Here is a 22,732-nt window from a genome sequence, read left to right as displayed (position 1 = left end):
CCCTCGAGGTTATTTTCGAGTTCATGGAGCTTGGAGATGCAGATCGAGTTCGTTGTGCCTCTTATCTGTTCGGAGGAGATGCCCGCTTATGGTGGGAAGGAGCTTCAGTAGCCCTTAACTTGGCTACCCTGTCATGGACACGTTTCACGGAGGTATTCTACTCCAAGTATTTTACGGATGAGGTGCGCACCCGATTGACCACGGAGTTTATGAGCCTTAGACAGGGGGATCTGACGGTTACGGAGTTCATCCGTAAGTTCGAGAGGGGTTGTCACTTTGTGCCCTTGATCGCGAACGATGCTAAAGCCAAGTTGATGCATTTCTTGGTGGGTTTACGGCCGATCTTGCGCCGTGATGTTAGGGTGTCTGACCCTACTACTTACGAGGTCGCCGTCTCCAGAGCTCTGGCCGCAGAGCAGGACCAGCGAGATATAGAGAGGGATCGCTTGGGAAAGCGACCAGTTCAGATACCACACCGCCGTCCTCCTCCTCAGCAGCACCAGCATCAGCATAAGAGGCCGTATCACGGCCCGCCCAGGAACAGAGGAGGACCTCAGCAGGAGCAGCAGCAGCAGCAGCAGCAGGGACGTGTCGTCCCGAGGACCTTTGAGCACCCAGTCTGTCCCAAGTGCTCACGCCGTCATCCGGGAGCATGCATGTTTGGCTCAGGGAAATGTTTTAAGTGTGGCAGCACGGACCACATGCTACGGCAGTGCCCCCGGAAGAATCTGCCTACCCAAGGCAGAGTTTTTGCTCTCCATGCTGCGGAGACGAACCCTGACACCATGCTGATGACAGGTACCTTACAGCTTTAAGTTACATTTGCATTCCAATGTTTTGGGAATCGGGATTAAGATTTTGAACTTAGAATTGCGATAGGATTGCATGCTCTACTCAGTATTATTTTCGGGATTTAGTTAGAAGAACTGTGACCTTTGCATGTCTATAAGCTTAGCTCTTGTGATTATTTGGGTTCAGCTTAGTGTTCCGAACTTTCAGGGAGAATTTTCATAGCTGGCTCAGCTACCAAAGCCCTGATAGATTCAGGGGCTACCCACTCATTTATTTCAGAGGTCTTTGCAAACTTTCTCAAAGTTAAGACCATCGGGCTAGATGTAGCCTATTCGGTGTCATTGCCTTCGGGAGAGGAGATAACCGCCACCAGCGTGATCCGAGACATAGACCTTGAGCTGCATGGAAATCTTGTTTATGCGGATCTCATCTTATTGCCGATGCCAGAGTTTGACATCATTCTGGGGATGGACTGGCTATCGCGGAACAGAGTTTTGATCGACTTTCAGCGGAGATCCATTCTAGTTCGACCGCCTGGGATGACTCAGTTCTTATTTGAGCCGGACAGGTACTTTCCTTTACCGCGCATTATTCCATATGTTCAGGCTAGAAAGCTCATGCATAGAGGGTGTCGGGCATTTTTAGCAACTTTTATATCTGTCCCCGAGGCACCCAGTCAGTCAGCCTCAGATGTTCCGATTGTTAGAGACTTCGTAGACGTTTTCCCTGAGGACGTCTCTGGTGTTCCACCTGAGAGAGAGGTGGAGTTTTCCATCGAGCTTATGCCAGGTACGGCTCCGATCTCAAAAGCGCCGTATCGACTAGCCCCGACAGAGATGGCAGAGCTTAAGAAGCAGATTCAGGAACTTCTTGACAAGGAGTTCATTCGCCCTAGTTTCTCACCTTGGGGCGCGCCAGTCTTGTTTGTTAAGAAGAAGGATGGCTCGATGAGGCTTTGTATTGACTATCGGGAGTTGAACAGGGTTACAGTGAAGAATAAATACCCACTTCCGAGGATTGAGGATCTGTTTGACCAGTTGCAGGGAGCTTCGATTTTCTCTAAGATAGATCTGCGTTCCGGTTATCACCAGTTGAGAGTGAGAGATGCTGATGTTTCGAAGACAGCTTTCAGGACTCGTTATGGCCACTACGAGTTCCTTGTGATGCCGTTCGGTTTGACGAATGCGCCAGCGATCTTCATGGATCTCATGAATCGCGTATTTCAGCCGTACCTCGATCAGTTCGTGATAGTATTCATAGACGACATCCTCGTCTACTCCAAGAATCGGGAGGATCACAGCAGGCATCTGACTACAGTGTTGCAGACATTGCAGAAGCACAAACTATTCGCAAAGTTCAGTAAATGCGAATTCTGGTTGGAGAAGGTGGCGTTCTTAGGCCACATTGTTTCTAGCAGTGGCATTGAGGTGGACCCAGCGAAAGTTGCAGCAGTCAGAGATTGGGTAGTGCCTCAGAATGCATCCGAGATCCGCAGTTTTCTTGGCCTAGCAGGATATTACCGGAAGTTCATCAAGGGATTCTCCTCGATTGCAGTTCCACTCACAGCACTGACAAAGAAGAATGTGAAATTTGTTTGGAGCGAGGAGTGTCAGAAGAGCTTCGACACTTTGAAGCAAGCTCTTATCTCAGCACCAGTTTTGGCCATGCCGTCAGGGCCCGGTGAGTTTGTTCTGTATACCGATGCTTCGAAGCTCGGTCTTGGCGCCGTATTGATGCAGCATGGGAAGGTGATAGCTTATGCTTCTAGACAGCTGAAAACTCATGAGAAGAACTACCCTACCCATGATTTAGAGTTGGCCGCCGTAGTTTTTGCCTTGAAGATTTGGAGGCACTATCTGTATGGAGAGAAGTGCCAGATCTTTACCGACCACAAGAGCCTCAAGTATTTCTTTACGCAGAAGGAGCTGAACATGCGTCAGAGGCGTTGGTTGGAGCTTGTGAAAGACTACGATTGTGACATTAGCTACCACCCGGGTAAGGCTAATGTAGTTGCAGATGCACTGAGCAGAAAAGTTGCAGTGATGGCTCATTTGGCAGTTTCGAGACCTCTTCAGTTTGAGATGCAGAGGTTTGATCTTGAGACTTATCCTCGAGGTAGAGTTCCCCGTCTATCTACCTTGACCATTCAGTCTTCCCTTCTTGACCGTATTCGCAGTGGTCAGGCAGCAGATGAGCAGTTGGCCAAGTGGAAGCAGAGAGATGAGGCCAAGGGCAGTGTTTTGTATTCAGTCAGCGACGGCATACTGAGATACCGAGACAGGATATGGGTTCCTAGCAGTGATTCTATCCGAGCAGACATCTTATCAGAGGCCCATATGTCGCCGTACTCTATTCATCCAGGGAGTACGAAGATGTACAAAGATCTACAGCTATTGTATTGGTGGCCTGGGATGAAGAAAGACATCAGACGATTTGTATCCGAGTGTCTGACTTGCCAGTTAGTGAAGGCCGAGCATCAGAGACCAGCAGGTTTGCTCAAGCCTCTTCCTATTCCCGAGTGGAAGTGGGAGAACGTTACCATGGATTTTGTGACAGGATTGCCGAAGTCAGCCAGAGGATCGAATGCTATCTGGGTGATTGTAGATCGTCTTACCAAATCAGCGCACTTCTTGCCTATTAAGACGACTTTCACTATGGTTCAGTATGCGGAGTTGTATATCCGAGAGATAGTCCGACTTCACGGCATTCCAGTTTCTATCGTGTCTGACAGAGATCCCCGATTTACTTCCTCGTTTTGGAAGAGTTTGCATTCGACCATGGGTACGAAGTTGCTGTTTAGCACAGCTTTCCATCCGCAGACAGATGGGCAGTCAGAGCGAGTTATTCAGATCTTGGAGGATCTTCTCCGTGCTTGCGTCATTGACTTCTCAGGGAGTTGGGAGTCGAACTTGCCATTGGTTGAGTTCACCTACAACAACAGCTTCCAGTCTTCTATTGGTATGGCTCCGTATGAAGCACTATATGGTCGCAAGTGCAGATCTCCTGTTCATTGGGATGAAGTAGGAGAGAGAGCAGAGTTGGGTCCAGAGATTATACAGCAGACTGTCGATGTAGTAGCCCGGATCCGTGATAGGATGAGGACTGCTCAGAGTCGACAGAAGAGTTATGCCGATCAGCGGAGGAGAGATTTAGAGTTTGCAGTGGGCGATCATGTTTTTGTGAAGGTGGCACCCATGAAGGGTGTCATGAGATTCGGGAAGAAAGGGAAGCTCAGTCCGAGATTTATTGGACCGTTTGAGATCCTCGACAGAGTTGGGACGCTAGCCTATCGTGTGGCTCTTCCGCCGAATCTGGCCGGAGTACACAATGTCTTTCACGTCTCTATGCTGAGGAAGTACATGGCGAATCCTTCGCATGTCTTAAACTTCGAGCCGTTGCAGCTTACTCCGAACCTATCTTATGAGGAGAGACCAGTTCAGATCTTAGACAGGCAGGAGAAGAAGCTTCGGAACAAGCTGGTTAGGCGAGTCAAAGTCAAATGGCTCAACCATTCAGAGGAGGAAGCTACGTGGGAATCTGAGCCAGAGATGAGGAGTCGATACCCTGAGTTATTCGGTGAGTTTTAATTTCGAGGACGAAATTTCTTTTAAGGGGGGAAGGATTGTAGAACCCGTAACTTAGACTACGTATAAGTCATGCATAATTCTAGTATTTAAATTAAAATGATATTTATTGCATGAGTATTTAAAGTTAATTATTTCATGCAGCAGTTTGATTTTTATCATTTCAGTTATTTCAGTGAGGCCGGACTGGAGTTGGAGTTTAGAGATAAAATTTAAGATTCAGAAAACATTCCCAAAATTTATTTTAGCTAGCAAGTAAGTTCATTTAAGTTAAAAAGGGAGTTTAAGGAATTATTTAAGTTACTTGAGGTGAGTAGAAAATAAATTCAATTAAGTTCCATAATTAAGGGGTTAGTTCACTAAATTAATTAAAGGATTAGTGAGGCTTTTAAGGGTTATAAATTTACTAATTAGAAAATAATTCTCCTCCATTTATTAGTGGATTTTTCGGCCACTCATTAGTAGAATAAGCAATTATATGCCAATTCACCTTTGACCCATTCTTTGTCATTTTTAGCATGATAACTTTTTTTTAATTATTAATCACCCTTAATTAATTAATTAATAACCAACATCCTAGCCTTGTAAAACATGTAGGATTCGGTCATTTGCATCTAACAAAACACCCAACAAATATTTGATATCAAACCAAAATTCAAAATTCAAAAAGAGTAGACTTGGTCTTGATATTTGTTCCCTATATTTTGCACCCATTCCCTCACTCCCCTAACCAATATTATTCCACCCTCTCCACCGAAATTCAGAGCCATTTCAGAGCCATAAAACCGTGAGGTTCATAGCTCAAAAGAAGAGAGAAAATCGAGTAGCAAGCAAGAAAAGAAAACGCTCCACCTCCTCCGCGCCGGATCGTCTCGTTCTTTTCGTTTTTCTTTCAAACGAAACCAGGCATGCATATATTTTTCCTTGACTCTTCAATCAAGTCGTATTATGTTTTTTAAACCTTACATGATCATGTTTTAATTGCCAAAAACCGAAATATATCATGAACATTTCGAAAATAAAGATGCAGATTTTTTTTGAGTTTCATGACAAGCTTCACGGTTTGCTTTGTTTTGTGGGTTTCAGGTATTGGTTCGATTCCAGGCTCCTAAGGCGACATCTAGACATGTAATAGGATGCATAAGGACCATGTTGGTCTATTCATTTAAACTCATGTACGCTGGAGATCAAGAAAATGACAGCAACTCCCCATTGCTCTCCATTTGTGTTTCGAAAATTCAGTTGCTGTCAAAAGGGAAATGAAACTGATCATGGCTGCCCCAAGGCCTATAGCCATGGTTAGATCACTTCCCTAGCATGTCTAAGACGTGACTAAGTTGCCCTTTTGGTGGCTTGGTCCCTGGTTAATCGGTTTTTACAAAATACTCAAGAACAGCCCCTGCACCCTTCGGCTTATCATTTTTGACAGCATGTGTGTTTCGACTTTTGTGGAATGGTGTGGATCTTGGTTGGCCTATGGCCCTTAGCCACGGTTCATACCATGCCCCTAGATGTCTAGATCGTGTCTTGGTCAATTAAATGGCCACTCGAACGATCGGTGACAGCTAAACAAGAACAATGCCCCGACGCGCAGAATTGGTTCTCGGTTGGAACGTTTCGGTTGTTGCTGGTGTGATGCGAATTGTGGCTGGCCTAGGGCCCTTAGCCATGGTTCAAATCATTCCTTGGGATGTTGTTGAGAGGCTCTGGTCGGTGGTTCAAGCCCCAATGGCCAAAAGTCTTGCAAACGACGCAAGGAATCAAGACGCTGCTGCTGTATTTTTTTTTGACAGCAAGCGACGTCGCGGTTCAGAGGCGTGTTCCGGGTTCTTGGTTGGCTTTTAGCCCATGGCCTTGGACTGGACAGTACCTCATCGAGTTAGGAAGGTCATGTTTTTGGCCGTTCGTGATTCGGATCATTTTTGAGGTCGTACGAGAATTTACGGTGCGATGTGCCAAATTGACTCTCGAAAGAGCGTTTCATGTTTTGGCCTCCATTCACCTAGATTTCGGCCCTCACCATTTTAGGAGCATTATTTGATCATTTTAGACGTATTTTAATCATGACTACATGATGGTTCAGTGTTGGTTCGGGTTGGCTCGGAGTCATGATTTAATACGAAGTCGGTAGGCGTAATTGTCACATTTTTGAAGGTTATTGTATAGTTTGGTCCCATAAATCTATTGCATATTTTTCATGGCATATTTAGGTTGCAGCGAGCCTGGGAGCGATCCAATCCAAGCAGTAAAATGGGTACAGGATATTTAATTCAGTTATTTAATTATATTACGTGCAAAAATACAAATTTTGAGATTTATGCGATATTGCTTGTGGTCACTTTACTATCATGCTTAAGTCCGGTCCCCAGTATCGGCCCGGTCACCAGTTACCGGTCAGTTCAGTTGTTTCACCCAGTACTGTGGCAGTAGTCTGATCAGACGTAAATCCGATCCCCAGTATCGGTCCGGTCACCAGTATCGGTCAGCTCAGTTCAGTTCAGTTCAGGGACCACTTGCGTAGACCATAATCTCACAGAAAATTATTATATGCTATTTCAGTACAGGGCTCCAAGGAGCAAACAGTTTCACTATGATTTTCAGTTCAGCTATGCACGTATTATAATTAATCATGACACGACATTTTACGATATGCCTCATGACATGAAATTTTACTCCCATGCAATTTTACTATATTTACTCGTTATTTACGATATATGCATGTTGAGTCTTTAGACTCACTAGACTTGATTGTTGTAGGTAATGATGATGTCGGGATCGAGGGCGGGGACCAGTGAGCTAGCTCGAGTCGGCAGTAGTGGCACCCGAGGACCTCAGTTTCAGCACTTGCCATTTTGATGCTCAAATATTTTATTAGTTATTGAATACTTTAACTTGTTATTTTGGCAAGTAATAATTTCTTCCGCTGCTGTTTTGAACGTTAAATATTTTATCAGTTTTTGGTATGAATGAGGCACTCCATTTATTTTAAAAGAAAAATTTTAAATTTTCCGCAAATTTTCAAGTAAGGATTTTTAGGCCTCTACAGGGAATTTGTATTGAGAGATTATAGATAAGGGGATTTGAGAAAGGGGAATTTTGAGTTAGGGATTTGAGAGAAAAGGGGAAGGGGAAATTGTGTGTAGATAAGGTGGGAGGGGAAATAAGGTGGAGAGATGGGAATGGGAGGGGAGATGGGGGAGCCGCTCGCGCTCGAGCGGTAAATAATTATCGCTCGAGCGCGAGCGGTGAAAGAATACCGCTCGAGCGCGGTTTCCAGCCCATCTCGCGCCCGAGCGGTAATATGTTATTGCATGGGCGCAGCACGGAGCGGAAATATTTTCCAGTCACGCCCGAATGATTATTCGCCTTATTATTTTTTTAAGTAAATATTTGAAAACAATTCAGCAAGTAAAATTAAAAGCATAAAAAAAATTTACAGAAATTTATTCTTAGTTAACATATCAAGCGTTATTAAATCATAACAAAAGACTTCATCAATGTTGGTCTCTCTCTGGAAACCGCTGTGTCCATCTCATTTTCGCAATCGAGTTGTTTTGTCTCTACCAACTTTTCTTCTTTCACGTCAAACAGGGTTGTGGTGCAACTCGAAAGTTGGAGGATCCAAGTATCGCTCATCTGCAAGAGGTTGAAATCTTCCCCCGTACGTTGCTAAGTATTCAGATATGTTATACCAGGGCTGCACAAGTGTCGTTGGATCCAAAGAGTGCCACTTAGCGGGGCAAATAGCATGGGAACATGGGATGCCAAAAATCGTTCATTTAACACATGAACAATCACTCGTTGATATCTTCACGACATGCATATGTTGGCCACGACTTGGTCTTCCTACAGTTGCGACCGAAGCAGTTTGCTCACGTATATCGTACTTGGCAACACGATGTTCACTAGATTTTCTCGCCCATTTCTCATACTTCCGACATGCGTAATCTGACCACAGCTGATTTTCCTGAACCATGCGATCACCTCTTGTCATACGTTCAATGAAATATTGTACGCACCTCAGAAGTGTCAAGTGTACTATGGCAGATATATGAAGTCTACGCGTATCCTTCAACACACTGTTCAAACACTCCGACATATTGTGTTCCCGCCGCCCAGCATAAATCTTTCAAATACACGTCTTTGAATTTGGCGTTAAATTTTGAACACACATGTCTCAAACAAAAACGATGCACACCGTAAGGAGGTTGAAAATATGGTAGATCTCCAATAGCGCGCACGATTCCCTTATGCCTATCAGAAATAAGACACACACCATTTTCACCACGAACAACATGTCTTCCTAGGTGCTCCAAGAACCATTTCCAAGAATCTGTTGTTTTTTCGTCCACAATAGCAAACGCTAGCGGTAGAACCTGATTGTTCGCATCCAGAGTGACACCGATCAACATTTTGTGTTTGTATTTGGTATACAAGTGTGTACCATCGACACTTATTATTTTCCGACAATGCCGAAACCCATCAACACACAGTTTGAATGCCCAGAAAACATAGTTCAGTGTCTTACTCATTTCAGTGTTCGCTCTGAGATGCTTCCACTCTACAGCTGTTCTCGGATTATATTTGGACAAAGCACGCATATATTTGGGAAGTAATTGAACGGAGCTCTCCCAAGTACCATAAGCAATTTCCATAGCACGTTTCAAACTTAGCCAAGCCTTCGTGTACGAGATTTGATATCCATATTTATCTTTCACATTTTCGATTAAATACTTAATCTCGTACGCAGGATCACAATGAACAACCCCAGTAGCGTATGTACCACCATTTCACTGTTCAAATTCTTATGGTCTATACCAACAAAGGTAGATACACATGTGTGAGATCCGCCATATTTTGTTATTTTCCAATACCCAGGGCCTTCAAAGAAGCGCGAAGTCCCCATCGACAAATGACCGTAGAAGAATTGTTTTTACAACGTAACTTCCACAAACTGCATGTGCTTTCCACGACACGGTACTCATGCCTGACAACTCTGACTGAATAATCCTTCACAGATGCAATAAGATCATTCTTATCTTTAAATAACATATTAACACATAATTCACCTCTATCCGGATAGTAATAGCTTGATTGCACTCAAGAAGCTACATCGACAGAATCGGGAGGCTCTTCCCCAAAAAATTTATTGAAAAATGATGGCATTTCAGAAGTGTTTGAAAGAAATGGTACGGTCTGCCTCTGTAATGTGTCAAGAGGTGGTTGTCGAGATGATCTCCCCTCATCAGGATTTGTACAAGTATTCACTTCATCATCAGCATTCGATTCTTCTTCTTCAGACTCCTTGTATGATATATCAGGTTCAGAATCAGTCCTCCAAATATCATCATTATTGGCCTGATCCGGACAATGAGCACTCGTATCTAATGTTGGATTCGGCCAATATGGAACATGATTTTGTTCCGACGAGACATTGATATATTGATCCCAAGACCCACTTACATCATCGAAACTCATATTACCGATTCCTTCAGTAACCTGTGGAACATAAGATTCTTGCTCCTGAAAACCACCATATGTAGAAGTACCGGGTTGGTTATTTAAACCAGAATCGGGTGCATGTCGAACGTAGGATTCAGGATCATTAAATCCAACATGATGCTCAATTGAATTTTCTTCCACGTATAAATGCAACATATGCATATTGTCACATTGCATTATAAACTGTAAAGAATCATCATCAACGAGATTGACTTGAATTTCATGCCAAGATGATCTCTCCATGAATGAATATTTTGTTGACAACTTCAAAGAAAAATTTGTTGGATCGATTCCTAACATTTTATGCTCAACTTCAACCAACTCCAACAAATTAATAGACCGTAATACTCGTATCGGTCTAACAAATAGAATGCTATATTCAAATGATCCATTATCGATAACCACATGACCATCAAAATATAAGAGTATATCGATGTTAGACATTTTGCCAATGAAATTTGAGAGAAAATTATATTCAAGAAGAAATTGATAACTCAATTGTCTAATATATGATCGTTTATATAGAATAAAAAAGTTCAATACTGTTTACAGTACAATTATTTAACTTCACGTGAACTTCTGAATATTCACGTGAAGCCTTCAGAAAAGAAAAACGAATGGAGAGGAAAAAGAGAAAAAAAAAGAAGATATTTACAGAGTCCGTGCTTCGTAAGCACGGACCGGTGCTCCACGTGGGAGCGTCCGCGCTTACACTAAGCGCGGACGCTCCAACGTGGAGCACAATCCATGTCGTAAAATTGAAAATATATTTTTTTAAAATTATTTTTGAAAATAATTTTAAAAATTAAATTATTTTTAAAAAAAACCCTCGAGAGGATAACTCCTTGGTTATGATTGTACACCATTAGTTCTTATGACCCGGGACAACAACGAGGCTTTATATGCTAGGGTGTGCTTTGACTCGTTTAATGACTCCAGGAAGGTCATCAGGTAGCAAGATCGAGTACAGTTGCAAAACATGTAGGAGCCAGTGCATTGTAGCCAGTGCAAAACGACAACTACTCGTTTTCTTAAAACGTACTATAAATTTTTTTTCTTCCTTAATCTTCATGATTTGAAATATACAATTAAAATGCCTTAATACCATTTTTAAAATAAAACATCCAACTAACATTTAAAAATCCAAAGGAAAATAGTTTGAATCATAAAATCATCCCACGTTTTACCAAACCTAAAAGCATTATTTGAAAAGTATAGCTCATACTATAACCTCTCAAAAACCTCTCAAAAACATAAATAAAAATTCGTATAAATCTCTTTTACATTACTTAAAATCATAAATCATAACTAGTGCGGAAAACTAGCGTTGGTCCTCGGGTTATGTGCACCTTTTTAGTCCAGCAAAGTCAACCATCAAGAGCTCCAATATCATAATCTCCTGCATCAATCACACCTAGTGAGTCTAAAGACTCAACACACTATAATCTTGATAACAAGTACTACATATATAAATCACACGCAACAGTGAAAATACTTGTACGTAAAATATTATTTTCATAAGGATGCATAAACTTTAAACAATAACATTTTCATAAGGATGCATAAACTTTAAACAATAACATTTTCGTAAACATTTTCATAATGCATAAACATTTTCATATCATCATAAACATATTCGTATTCGTATCCATATTCATATTCGTTTTTGTTAAATTCAGATCGTTAATTGTGACTCGTATTCGTATTTGTATCACGTATTCGTATTGAGCGATGGATCCATCTACATGTAACCACAGTACTGGGCGGCGGGGACATCAGCGACACTCTCACCCGTCAACTGAGTCTTGACCTACGTATTAACATATCATCGTATTCGTATCAATGGAAATACGATCGTCGGGCTCCCACTTGGACCTTCTCCCTCACGATATCTCCAACATATCATATTATTAGTCACAATTACTTCACTTCCTTCAACGTTTTGTATTCTCATCACTTTATAAAAATTAAATATACATATAACGTTTTTCTTTTAAATCAAGCATGCAACATATCTTTTAACGTTATCGTTTCATCGTAAAAACCCATAAACTTTTAAAATAAATGTTTTAACATATAAAAATTCATAAACATTTTAAAATAAAAGTTTTAACATCATAAAATCCATAAACATTTAAAATAAATATTTTAATATATTAAATCATTAAAATCCATTAACATAAACATTTTAACAAATTAAATTCATAAACATTTAAAATACATATTTTAACATATGAAAATTCATAAACATCTAAAATGAACATTTTAACATATAAAAATTCATAAACATTTAAAATAATCATATTAGTATATAAAACAGCATTCAGGACACTGCCATGACGTTTACTAATTTTCGGGTGTAAAATTACCGTTTTACCCTATACATAAAATTTCACTTTTTTGACATTTTCTTAATTTTATTGACTATAAAATATCTCAAATAATTATTTAAGCTTAAATCTAATTTTCCATAATTTTATTAACCTTAAATCTATGCTTTTCAATTAATTATTTAATTAACGTTTCGTGAGACGATTAAATCCCGAATAAATCCGAAACTCATCATTTTGATCCCAAATTTTAAGCATAACATTTTTATTATTTATTTTACCCTTGTGAGCCATGAACCACCACCGTGGACCCATGGTTCCAATTTTAGTTCTTTAATTCGAAATATTGACACATATACGAACCACCCGAGCCATCTCTCAATTTACTCAAACCATGGTAGAGCCACCTCGAGCCAAACCCGAGTCAACCAACCTAGGCACCCTCTTGACCAAGCCCAGCCCAAAGAACCAGCCCCTAAGTCGCTCAAACTCGCCTGGAAACTGACCCAAGTTCTGCATGTGTGCGTGCGTGAGTCTCCTTGCATATCTAGGACTCCTAACCCAACTAGGACTCTTCTAACCCTTAACCACTTGACCCCTCATGACCTTAACCATCATTGGACCACACCTAGACCCTACTCAGACCAGCCCAATCCCCTGAACCCAAGCATGATGCGCTGCAAGCTTGCTGCCATGAGAAGCCAAGCTGCGCGCATGTGCTCTTCCCATGTTCCTCGAGCCAACAGCCAACCCAGCTGCACCAGCCCCTAGCCCAGCCCTTACCCATATTCCTTAGACCCTATTGGACCCACCTGGCTCGCCCCTAGCCATGCTGCCCTCTCTCCCGAACCACAGCAGCCGCAAGCAAGCTTGGGGGAGAGTCCTAGTTCACTAGGACTCTTCCTTACCCACTCCCAAGCACCTAACCGCCCCAGGACCCAACCCAGACCAAGACCACGACAACCACTGACCCTGAAGCAGCCCTAGATGAGCCCCCACGGCCCATTGACAGCAGCCGCTCCTTGAACCTTTGAACAACCAAACAAAAAATCACGTTTCTTCCCTTCTCTTCACTACGGTTTTCCCGCTTGTTTGTTTACGTATGCTGTGATTAAATTGCTTCCTAGGACCCTTTAAAACGTGTAAAAATCACACAATTTCAACCCCTAATCATGGAAACCCCTTAAGAACATATAAATCATGTTTTTGGTTCAAAACCCAAGCTTTAAAAATTAATGTTTGCATAAAAACGAAAATAGTAAAAGTGCATCTTGTTTTTCCATGAAATTAATGATCATAAAAATACTAGGTGTGATAGGAGTGAAGGAAAGAGTATGGCGTGCCTTTGCGTATTTTACGCACGAATAAACGTCGACGATTGAAGAACGGTGACACAAAGATCCTTGACTTGAAAATTTGAAGAACTCGATGCTTTTCTTTCAATTTGATTGTGTGTGCCGTGTGCTTTGCTTGGAAGAAAGTGTTTGAGTTGTGTTGGGGAAGTGGGCGTGGGTTTATGGCATGGGGTAGGGCAGGTTATGTACTTTAAATATTAAATAAATCCTAACCAAACACTAATTACTAGCTTAGGCTCATTAACAATGTCAATTAGGCCCATTGAGCACATGAGTGTTTAATTAAAATATTTTGTTTAATAAAGTTTGTGAATTTATTATATGGGTTACCAATACGTTCGTATTTTTGTTGAAAAATCAACACCGATAAAAATTACGTCCGGCGTATAAATCACATCGAAACTCCTTATTTCTAAGAATAACAAAAAGCATCAATCATATTTCAAATAATTAAAAACAATTAACCAATAAAATTTTTTTCTATTTTTCAACCATCGGTCTTCGTTCCTCGATCGTAACTCGAATAACCTTTAAAAATACATTTTAATGCAACCATGAAGGAAAACATATTTTAAACATGTCAACATGCACAACATAATTAATTTATACAATTAAAACAATTAATTGAAATACACAAGGAATTTAATAACTTGTATGCACGTGGTTTACGTGGACCTTAGAATTTTTGGGGCATTACAGTGTAGGGGTGTCAAAATCAGACACGACCCACCAACTCGACACGGTTCGGGTCAGATCGGGTTGGACCTGATAGCTGACCCGAAAAAAATGATCAGGTTGAGTTGGGTTCGGGTTGACCCGAAAATTTTATTTTTTTAAAAAAATTTAATTAATAAATATTGCTTACATTTTTTATATATTGTATGCCTGAAAATATATTTATTGTATATTTATATTATAAATTTTCATAATTTAATATTTATTTTGAACATTTTTATTTTTAAAACAATTGTTTATTTGATTTAGTAAATATATTTTATTTTTTTACAATTAGACTTTCAAATTTAAATATTATTATGTGTTTAAATTAAAATATTATTATTGTTTTGAATTTTATTTAATTTTCTTTATAAAAAATTCAAAATCGGGTTATACAGGTTGATCGGGTTGATCTGATTGGTTCGAGTTCGGGTTAGGGTTGAGAGTTTTCGGGTTCGCTCGGGTTCGGGTTGAGCAATTTTTGAATATTACTATTGCTTAACCCGACCCAACCCACCCGAATTGACACCCCTATTACAGTGGATATCCTATGTGATCTAACGAAATAATAGTGCATGAAATATATGGCCCGAGTGTGAGATGCACATTAGAGAAAGAGTTCTCTAGTTGTACATGCGATGACACTATTAATGTTTCACGATTGTATCACATAGCTATCGAATTAATATGCAACCCTCGGTGAACCAATGGTTGCAGATTCGATCGGGATATATGAGATGAAGGGACTATACTGTATGTTAATAATAACCGACTGGTTCTTACAGGCACTATCAGTGATACCTAGGGAATCATAGGGCGACGCTACTAGACGCTCTTACCATTATTCGATGGGTTTAATCAAGAAATAGTTTCTGACATTCTCATGATCAAATATTGGTGCATGGAATGTGGGCAAATTAGGGTAAGCCAGAATAAAGGAAATTGTCCTGAATCACAAAGAATTGTGAACTCACGGCTAGCTGTATCTCTGATTTATTTAGGATCACACAAGCACTGGTTTACTTGTTTCCATTGAGATAATAAATTCAATGAGTTGAATTTATAAGAAATAATTTTGATATGATCAATCGATAAGCTTATAAATAAAGTTTATAAAAGCTTATAGAAATTTTGAGAGCTTGACTGCTAAAGACAGTCAAAGGAATTGCACCTGCCTTATTTAGACAGCATGCCCCCCACTGCCCGATACGATCGGGCAGCGGCCAGGCAGCGCGGGCTGGTGCCCGATAAAGTCTCGAGCATCGTACTGGGTAATGAGCTTGAATTGTTTGGGCTTAGGGTGCGATTTTCTAATTTTTAAAAATTTTGGACGAAATTGATATTTTATGAAAATTCGTCCAATTTTTCTTTTGAAATTAATTTTTGAAAAATTAATAATTTTCTTGTAAAATAAATAATTAGAATATAATTTTAATTATTTATGATAAAAATGAGTTTTACAAAGAAATCAATTTTTATTGAATTAATTGGAAATTAAATAAATGTGTTTATTTAATTTATTAAATTCTTTAATAATTGTGGTGGTTAGTAATAAAATTATTAGATGCATGATTTAATCAATTAATTAAATTTGTTTAATTAATTAATGTAATATGTGATATTAAATGCATGAAGGATGATCGAGAGATTTGACCAATGTGTTAGGTGTATGTTATGATATTTTACTGTTTTATTCATTTTATTAATATTTGATATTATTAAAGTGGCCTGATTTATGGTCCGTTCCCACCTCATGAGATGTATTCCTTATGTGCCATGACTATTTAAATGTAATTATTAGAAATAGTGGGAGATCAAAACTGGAAGATGGTGGGCCCGATGCACAAGATGAAGACATGTAAAATATTGGAAGCTCTTGTAATAAGTTGCATTTGCATCCCTGAATTCACCTAGGTTTTGGACCTGGATCCATGTCTGGCTCACATGGATCTAATAGTGTTGGCGATTATCATTATTTATTTATTGTTGAATGTCATATTATGATATATGCGGTATATAGTAGTATGCATGTATATATTATTAAATAATATAGTTGCATGAATCCGACAAACATAAAAAATGGCATGCGATTTTAAATTAAAATGATGAGACAATTTTAAAATTAAAATCTCTCATTTTCAATAAGATTCAAAATTTATATCAAACTACAAAAGTTAAAATTAAAAGAGTTTAATTTATTCTTGCCTTCCATCAACCGTGGTTGCATGTTGAACGCTACCCGCGGACAGTGTCTGCTCATATTATTGAGAAGGCCTGGACGACGGAAAGCTGTGACTTTCACCGGGCATATGATGTGAATTGAGTGGAACTCTCATGACTTCGGCTCATTTTATTGAGGGAACTCATGGCGATCGTCCACTACAATTCAATATTGATGGGTCGGTTAGAGACGTGAAAATAAACGACGTCATATTATTGGGTCCTTAGTAAACGTGATGCGAAACACGCGGAGGTTGCATAGGAATGCAATTGGATTCTACCTTTTAGAAATTATGATTGGCTGATATTATTCGGGATCATAATTGTCTAATGGGGCTCTACGTGCCCACTAAGGAAATGTGATTTTCTTTTTCATCAGAGGGTGGTGGAAATGTCAAAATAGTGGGAGGAAAATTTATAAAATAAAAATTCATATTTTATATCTTAAAATTATTTTAAAATAATCAACAACCATTATTCTGTTTCTATATCATTATATTTTCAATTTCGTCACGTAATCCATTTATGTTATTAACAAGCTAACCGAATCTCATTTTCAAGACTGGCTGGAAAACATGTTCTAAATTCGGAGAAAATGACATACACATTAATGTCAGCCTTGCTGAACTGACAAGGCATGCAAGATGGCGAGACCATAGTGTGCAAGTTAAAGTGTAATATAATCGCTTCTATGTCAAATGAACTGTAGGGACAGTTTGAGGAAATGTTGAATGCTGCTGACATTCGAATACACATGCAAGAGTTGCATGTTGAATGAAACTCGTACAACGATGTACACCACTTTTAAAAGCTCATGACTACACGCATACAAGATGGGGCTCTGGCCCATGAGCGTGGTGTACATATGATTGAGTTTATTGAGAAATTGGTGAGCTTGGAATATGTGATTCCTAATGAGTTAGTTCATGACATCATTTTGTTGTCATTCTCTTCCTCATTTGACGGGTTTATGGTGAACTTCAATTTGAATAAGATTGATGATAGCCTTGAAGAGCTAGTGAAAATGCTTATGACTTTTGAAGCCACCATAAAATAGGAAATTGATGTTTTCTAATTGGGCTTCTTGTCAGGAACGAAAAATGGCCCACAAGGTAAAGGAAATAAATGTTCTGCCCCTCACAAGGAAAAAAAACCCAATAAGAGGCAAACTCTGAAGGACACTTAAAGGGCCCAGAAAGCCCGATAAGTCGGAACATATTTGTTTCACTGCAAGAAAAAATGGACAAAAGAAATTATCTAGGCCAGAAATGTTTTGGAAATGATAAGTGAATGTCCAAAGTAAACATGATTTCAACAACAAACAAAAAAAATTAGATGATCAAAATCCCGCACAAATGTGGCACGCTAGACTAGGTCATATTTCCCAAAGAATGATGCACAAGCTAGTGGGAGAAGGCATGTTTGACTTGTCAGACATAAATTCTCTACCTACTTGTGAGTCCTATCTAAAAGGAAAAATGACCAAGACTCCATTTAATGGAAACGTGGAACGTGGGCATGGTCTACTAGATTTGATCCACACAGACGTTTGTGGCCCTCTAAGTGTTAGCACAAAATATGGGCAATCCTACTTTATTATCTTTACTGATGACCATTCGAGATATGAGTATATTTATTTGATGAAACACAAATCTGAAGCATTTGAAAGATTCAAAGAATTCAGATCTGAGGTAGAAAAACAACTAGAAAGGAGTATTAAGACACTTCGATCTGATCGAGGTGGAGAATAATTGAGTGCTTAATTTTTGGATTATCTAAAAGAGAATGAGATTCTCTCAAAGTGGATTCCACCAGCAACACCACAATTGAATATTGTTTCTGAACGCCGTAATCGAACTTTGATGGACATGGTTCGATCAATGAAGAGATTCACTGAATTGCCTACATCGTTTTGGGGCTTTGCGCTTGAGACTGCGGCAATGCTGTTGAATAATGTCCATACAAAAGTAGTGGATAAAATATCATATGAGATATGGATGGGAAAAAACTCCCAAATATTCTTACATAAGAATATGGGGATGTACTGCTTACGTAAAGCAGACAGTGGGAGAGAAATTGGATAGTAGATCCATTTTGCGGTACTTTTTAGGATATCCAAAGAATTATATTGGATATTATTTCTATCATCCCAATGAAGCAAAAGTGTTTGTTTCAAGAAATGCTACCTTTCTGGAAAGGGAATTTTTATTAGATAGAAAAGGTAAGATGATAGAACTTGAAGAAATTCAAGATACTCCCTCAACTGTAGAAGTTGAACCTAATCCCCAATGACCGGTAGTTGAAGTACACGCTCCTAGAAGGTCTGATAGGGTTATCAGACAACCTGCAAGATACACGCTTCTTCGTGAACAAGGCCATGGGCCTTGTGTTGGATGTGATCCAATGAACTTCAAAGAAGCAATATCTGATACTGATTCAACCAAATGGCTTGAAGCCATGCAGTCTGAAATTGACTCTTTGTATTCAAACCAAGTCTGGACATTGGTGGATCCACCTGAGGGAATCATTCCCATAGGATGCAAATGGATCTAAAAAGAAAGCTTGGGGCGGATGGGAAGGTATTGACCTTCAAAGCAAGACTGGTTGCAAAAGGTTATACTCAAAGACAAGGAATTTACTATGAGGAAACTTTTTCACAAGTTGCTATGTTTAAGTCCATTAGAATACTACTAGCCATAACAGCATGGTGTGACTATGAGATATGACAAATGGATGTAAAAACTGCATTCCTCAATGGAGACATCAAATAAGAAATTTATACGTGGTCTGAAGCAGTCGTCAAGTAGTTGGAACCTCAAATTTGACAGCACTATCAAGGAATTTGGTTTTGCTAAGAATCCTGAGGATCCATGTGTGTACAAGAAAGTTAGTGGGAGTGCAGTGACATTCCTAGTACTTTATGTTGATGACATCCTACTCATTGAGAATAATGTAGGATTACTTCAATCAACTAAAGTATGGTTAGCAAGTAAATTTTCTATGAAAGACATGGGTGAAGCATCCTATGTATTGAGAATAAAAATATATAGAGATAGATAAAAAAAAGATGCTGGGACTCACCCAAGACACTTATATCGATACCATTCTGAAGCGATTCTCTATGGAAGAGTCCAAGAGAGGATATTTACCAATGTGTCATGGTGTTACTCTATCTAAAGCTATGTGTCCCAAAACTGATGAAGCGATAGAGATGATGACACGTATTCCATATGCGTCAGCCATTGATAGTATCAAGTATGGTATGATATCAGCGTGCCCTGATGTTGCTTACGCATTGAGTGTTACAAGCAGATATCAGGCGAACCTTGGTCCAATGCATTGGAAGGCCGTAAAAGATATTGGAAGGCAATATTGATTCTAGCTTCCAATGTGACATAGATGATTCGAAATCGACTTCTGGTTTTGTATTCATGCTAAATGGTGCTACTGTCTCTTGGAAAAGTTCCAAGCAAGACCCCGTTGCGGATTCCACCATTGAAACTGAATACATTGTTGCATCTGCTGCAGCCAAAGAGGCAATTTGGATGAGAAATTTTGTCCCAGAGTTGGACGTTATTCCTAATGGTGTTGATCCAGTCCCGGTGTACTGTGACAACACTGGTGCCATTGCGCAAGCAAAGGAACCAATGTCTCATCAGCGATCCAAACATATACTGAGGAAGTTCCACATCATCCGAGATATTGTGGGAAGATGAGATATATCAGTCGAAAGAGTCCCCTCTACAGATAATGTTGCTGATCAACTTACAAAGCTCTTGCCAGGACCATTGTTTGGAAAGCATCACGAAGCAATGTGATTAAAGTTTATGGGTGGTTTATGATTGTACACCATTAGTTCTTACGACCCGGGACAACACCGAGGCTCTATATGCCAGGGCTGTGCTTTGACTCGTTTACCAACTCCAAGAGAGTCATTAGGTGTTGAGATCGGGTACACTTGCTTAAAATTTAGGAGCCAGTGCATTATAGTCGGGGATTCACCGCTCACCTACTGGTGTGAATATCCTATGCGATCTAAAAAAATAATAGTGCATGAAATCTCTGGCCAGAGTGTGAGATGTACTTTAGAGAAAGAGTTCTCTAGTTGGGATCTTTAAATTAACTTAATTAATTAGATTAATTAAGTAAAGAAATGATTAGAAAATAATAATAATGATTTTTTATTCTTATTTTGAAAAGGCATCCTAGAGTTTTTTTTTTTTAAAAAATAAAAACATTGGCTCTTCCCAAGTTTTCGGTGGTTGCTCTCAAAATCCAATTTTTTGCAAGAAAAATTCGGCTTATAGTATTGAGTCGATTTCTTCTTCGTGTTCTATCTCTACTCAAAATATCTTCTAATTTTCTAGTGCAAGTTAGAAGAGGAATAAGTAATCCGGTCGTGGACCTGATTCGGAGATTGAAGAAGGAGGTTCGAAGAAAGTTCGTAGGGATTTACAACAAGATCTACGTCCGCTAATACCGTAGTAGTTGGAGCCGAGTGAATTATTCACTAAGGTATATTCTTTAACATCCTATGTATGATCATCTAATTTAAACAATACGAGTGTCCAAAATTATTTTGAATGTCAAATAAAATTTTTTAAACTTCTGCTACGTTTTCGACACGAGAAAACCGATGTCCCAACAGCTCCACCACTGCATAAAATGTATGTGCGTAATGTCTGTTTGATATGATTCGCATAATGATACACCGGAAAAACTTGTAAGGAAAAGGCTCCGTGGGAAAGCATGTAAGGGAAAGACACCAGACAGAGACTTTCTATGGGAGGAGGCCCAAGAGGGAGTTCGGATGTGGGAAGAGAAAGCTCATTTACAGAAGAAGGCCATAGAGGAGGTCTAAGATCAAGGATAACTCATTATCATTATAATGTGATTTTCTTTGATAAAATCTGATAAGGTTTCTTTTTGATATGTTCAGATCTGATACAACTCTATTATGTGTCCCTGATATGATAAGTTCTAAGTTCCGATTATTCCATTCTCTTTGGATTTTGTTGTGTATTTTAATCCTTCCGAAAGATATGTATACGTATAATTTGTTGTTGTGGTATTCGATCGGTCCCTACTTGCTGAGTGTTTCCTAAAATGTTCAGCCCCTTAAGTCCTTCTCCAAAATAATGAAGAACATGTGGAAGAGACATAACATGATCAATTTTAGTGCAGGTGAAAAAATTTAGAGTTACATAGATAAAGTCCTTAATTTCAATTTTATAATTTATTTGTATAAAATTCACATTTCGCACTTTCTTTGTTAGAACCACTTTCATTTTATTCATATCCCGCATATGTAAAGACAATGTTCTTTTATGAATTAGACTGATTTTGACTATTTTTACGAGACTTATGGTTTTAAATGTATATTGTTAATAATGTCGGATGTCTACGTCTAAAATACTGACATAAAATGGTCAACATAAAATCCAAAACAGAAGAAATATAATTTTCAAAAGGTAAGCATGCTCTACAAACATAGTATATTTATCGGATCACAGCCCAATAAAATAAAATACACGTCTGATAAGTAAATCCTAAGCATGCATAAATGAAAATACCATCATAATAACAGGCAATATAAAATCAAAGGATCCAGATAATACATATACAATCACAAGCATTAAAAATCATATTTTTATTTAAATAAAGCTTGTAAGCATAAATAAATCATAAATCATTTAATCATAAAACTTTCCATCATCATATATCGTTTTAGGTGAAGTTTGATCTTTGAAAGTGACTAGTTGTATCATGGGTCGACTGATCAGTCTTAGCTCACCATTGCGCATGGGGACGGGCATTAGGCACCGCCGTAAGTTGAAAACACGATCGTTGGACTCTCTCTGGGGCCTTCTCCCTCACGATATTCCCAATCATCATATATCATATCATATTTGTCACAGTCTATTCACATCTTCAAAATATTTTTCTTTCTTTTTTATTACTAAAATATCATGCCCTTTCCAAATTTGTAAAATATCATTTTAATAGTGAAATTGCACAGCTTTATCATAAATCATAAAATCACATATTTTCATCATAAATGTTTTAAAATATCATTTAGCATGTATTATGATTCTTCGGGACACTGCCAAGTCTTTCGTATTACCTGGGACGTACCAGCTAGCTTCCTTCGATTTTTGCAGTGTGTATGGTGTGTGTCTAGGACTCTAAATCATGTAAAAACATTCCTATAACATATCCTAATCATGGCAGC

The 22,732-nt window shown here is 39.1% G+C and overlaps 2 protein-coding genes across 2 annotated transcripts; one reads left to right on the top strand and one right to left on the bottom strand.

The window, feature by feature from the left end:
* Nucleotides 1–289: 289 nt before the first annotated feature.
* LOC140972688 (uncharacterized) lies at nt 290–7,356 on the top strand. The gene is made up of 2 exons (XM_073435057.1): nt 290–798; nt 7,134–7,356. Exons 1-2 carry the CDS (start codon nt 315–317, stop codon nt 7,169–7,171), a joined length of 522 nt encoding a protein of 173 aa, XP_073291158.1. The 5' UTR covers nt 290–314; the 3' UTR covers nt 7,172–7,356.
* Nucleotides 7,357–8,434: 1,078 nt separating this feature from the next.
* LOC140972484 (uncharacterized) lies at nt 8,435–9,031 on the bottom strand. Its single transcript, XM_073434903.1, has one exon. It carries the CDS (start codon nt 9,029–9,031, stop codon nt 8,435–8,437), a length of 597 nt encoding a protein of 198 aa, XP_073291004.1.
* Nucleotides 9,032–22,732: the final 13,701 nt, after the last annotated feature.

Source organism: Primulina huaijiensis, chromosome 3, assembly GCF_012295235.1.
Source record: "Primulina huaijiensis isolate GDHJ02 chromosome 3, ASM1229523v2, whole genome shotgun sequence".
In the NCBI taxonomy this organism is placed as follows: domain Eukaryota; kingdom Viridiplantae; phylum Streptophyta; class Magnoliopsida; order Lamiales; family Gesneriaceae; genus Primulina; species Primulina huaijiensis.
Note: the sequence above shows the minus strand (reverse complement) of the source record. Positions and strands in the feature narration are given on the sequence as shown.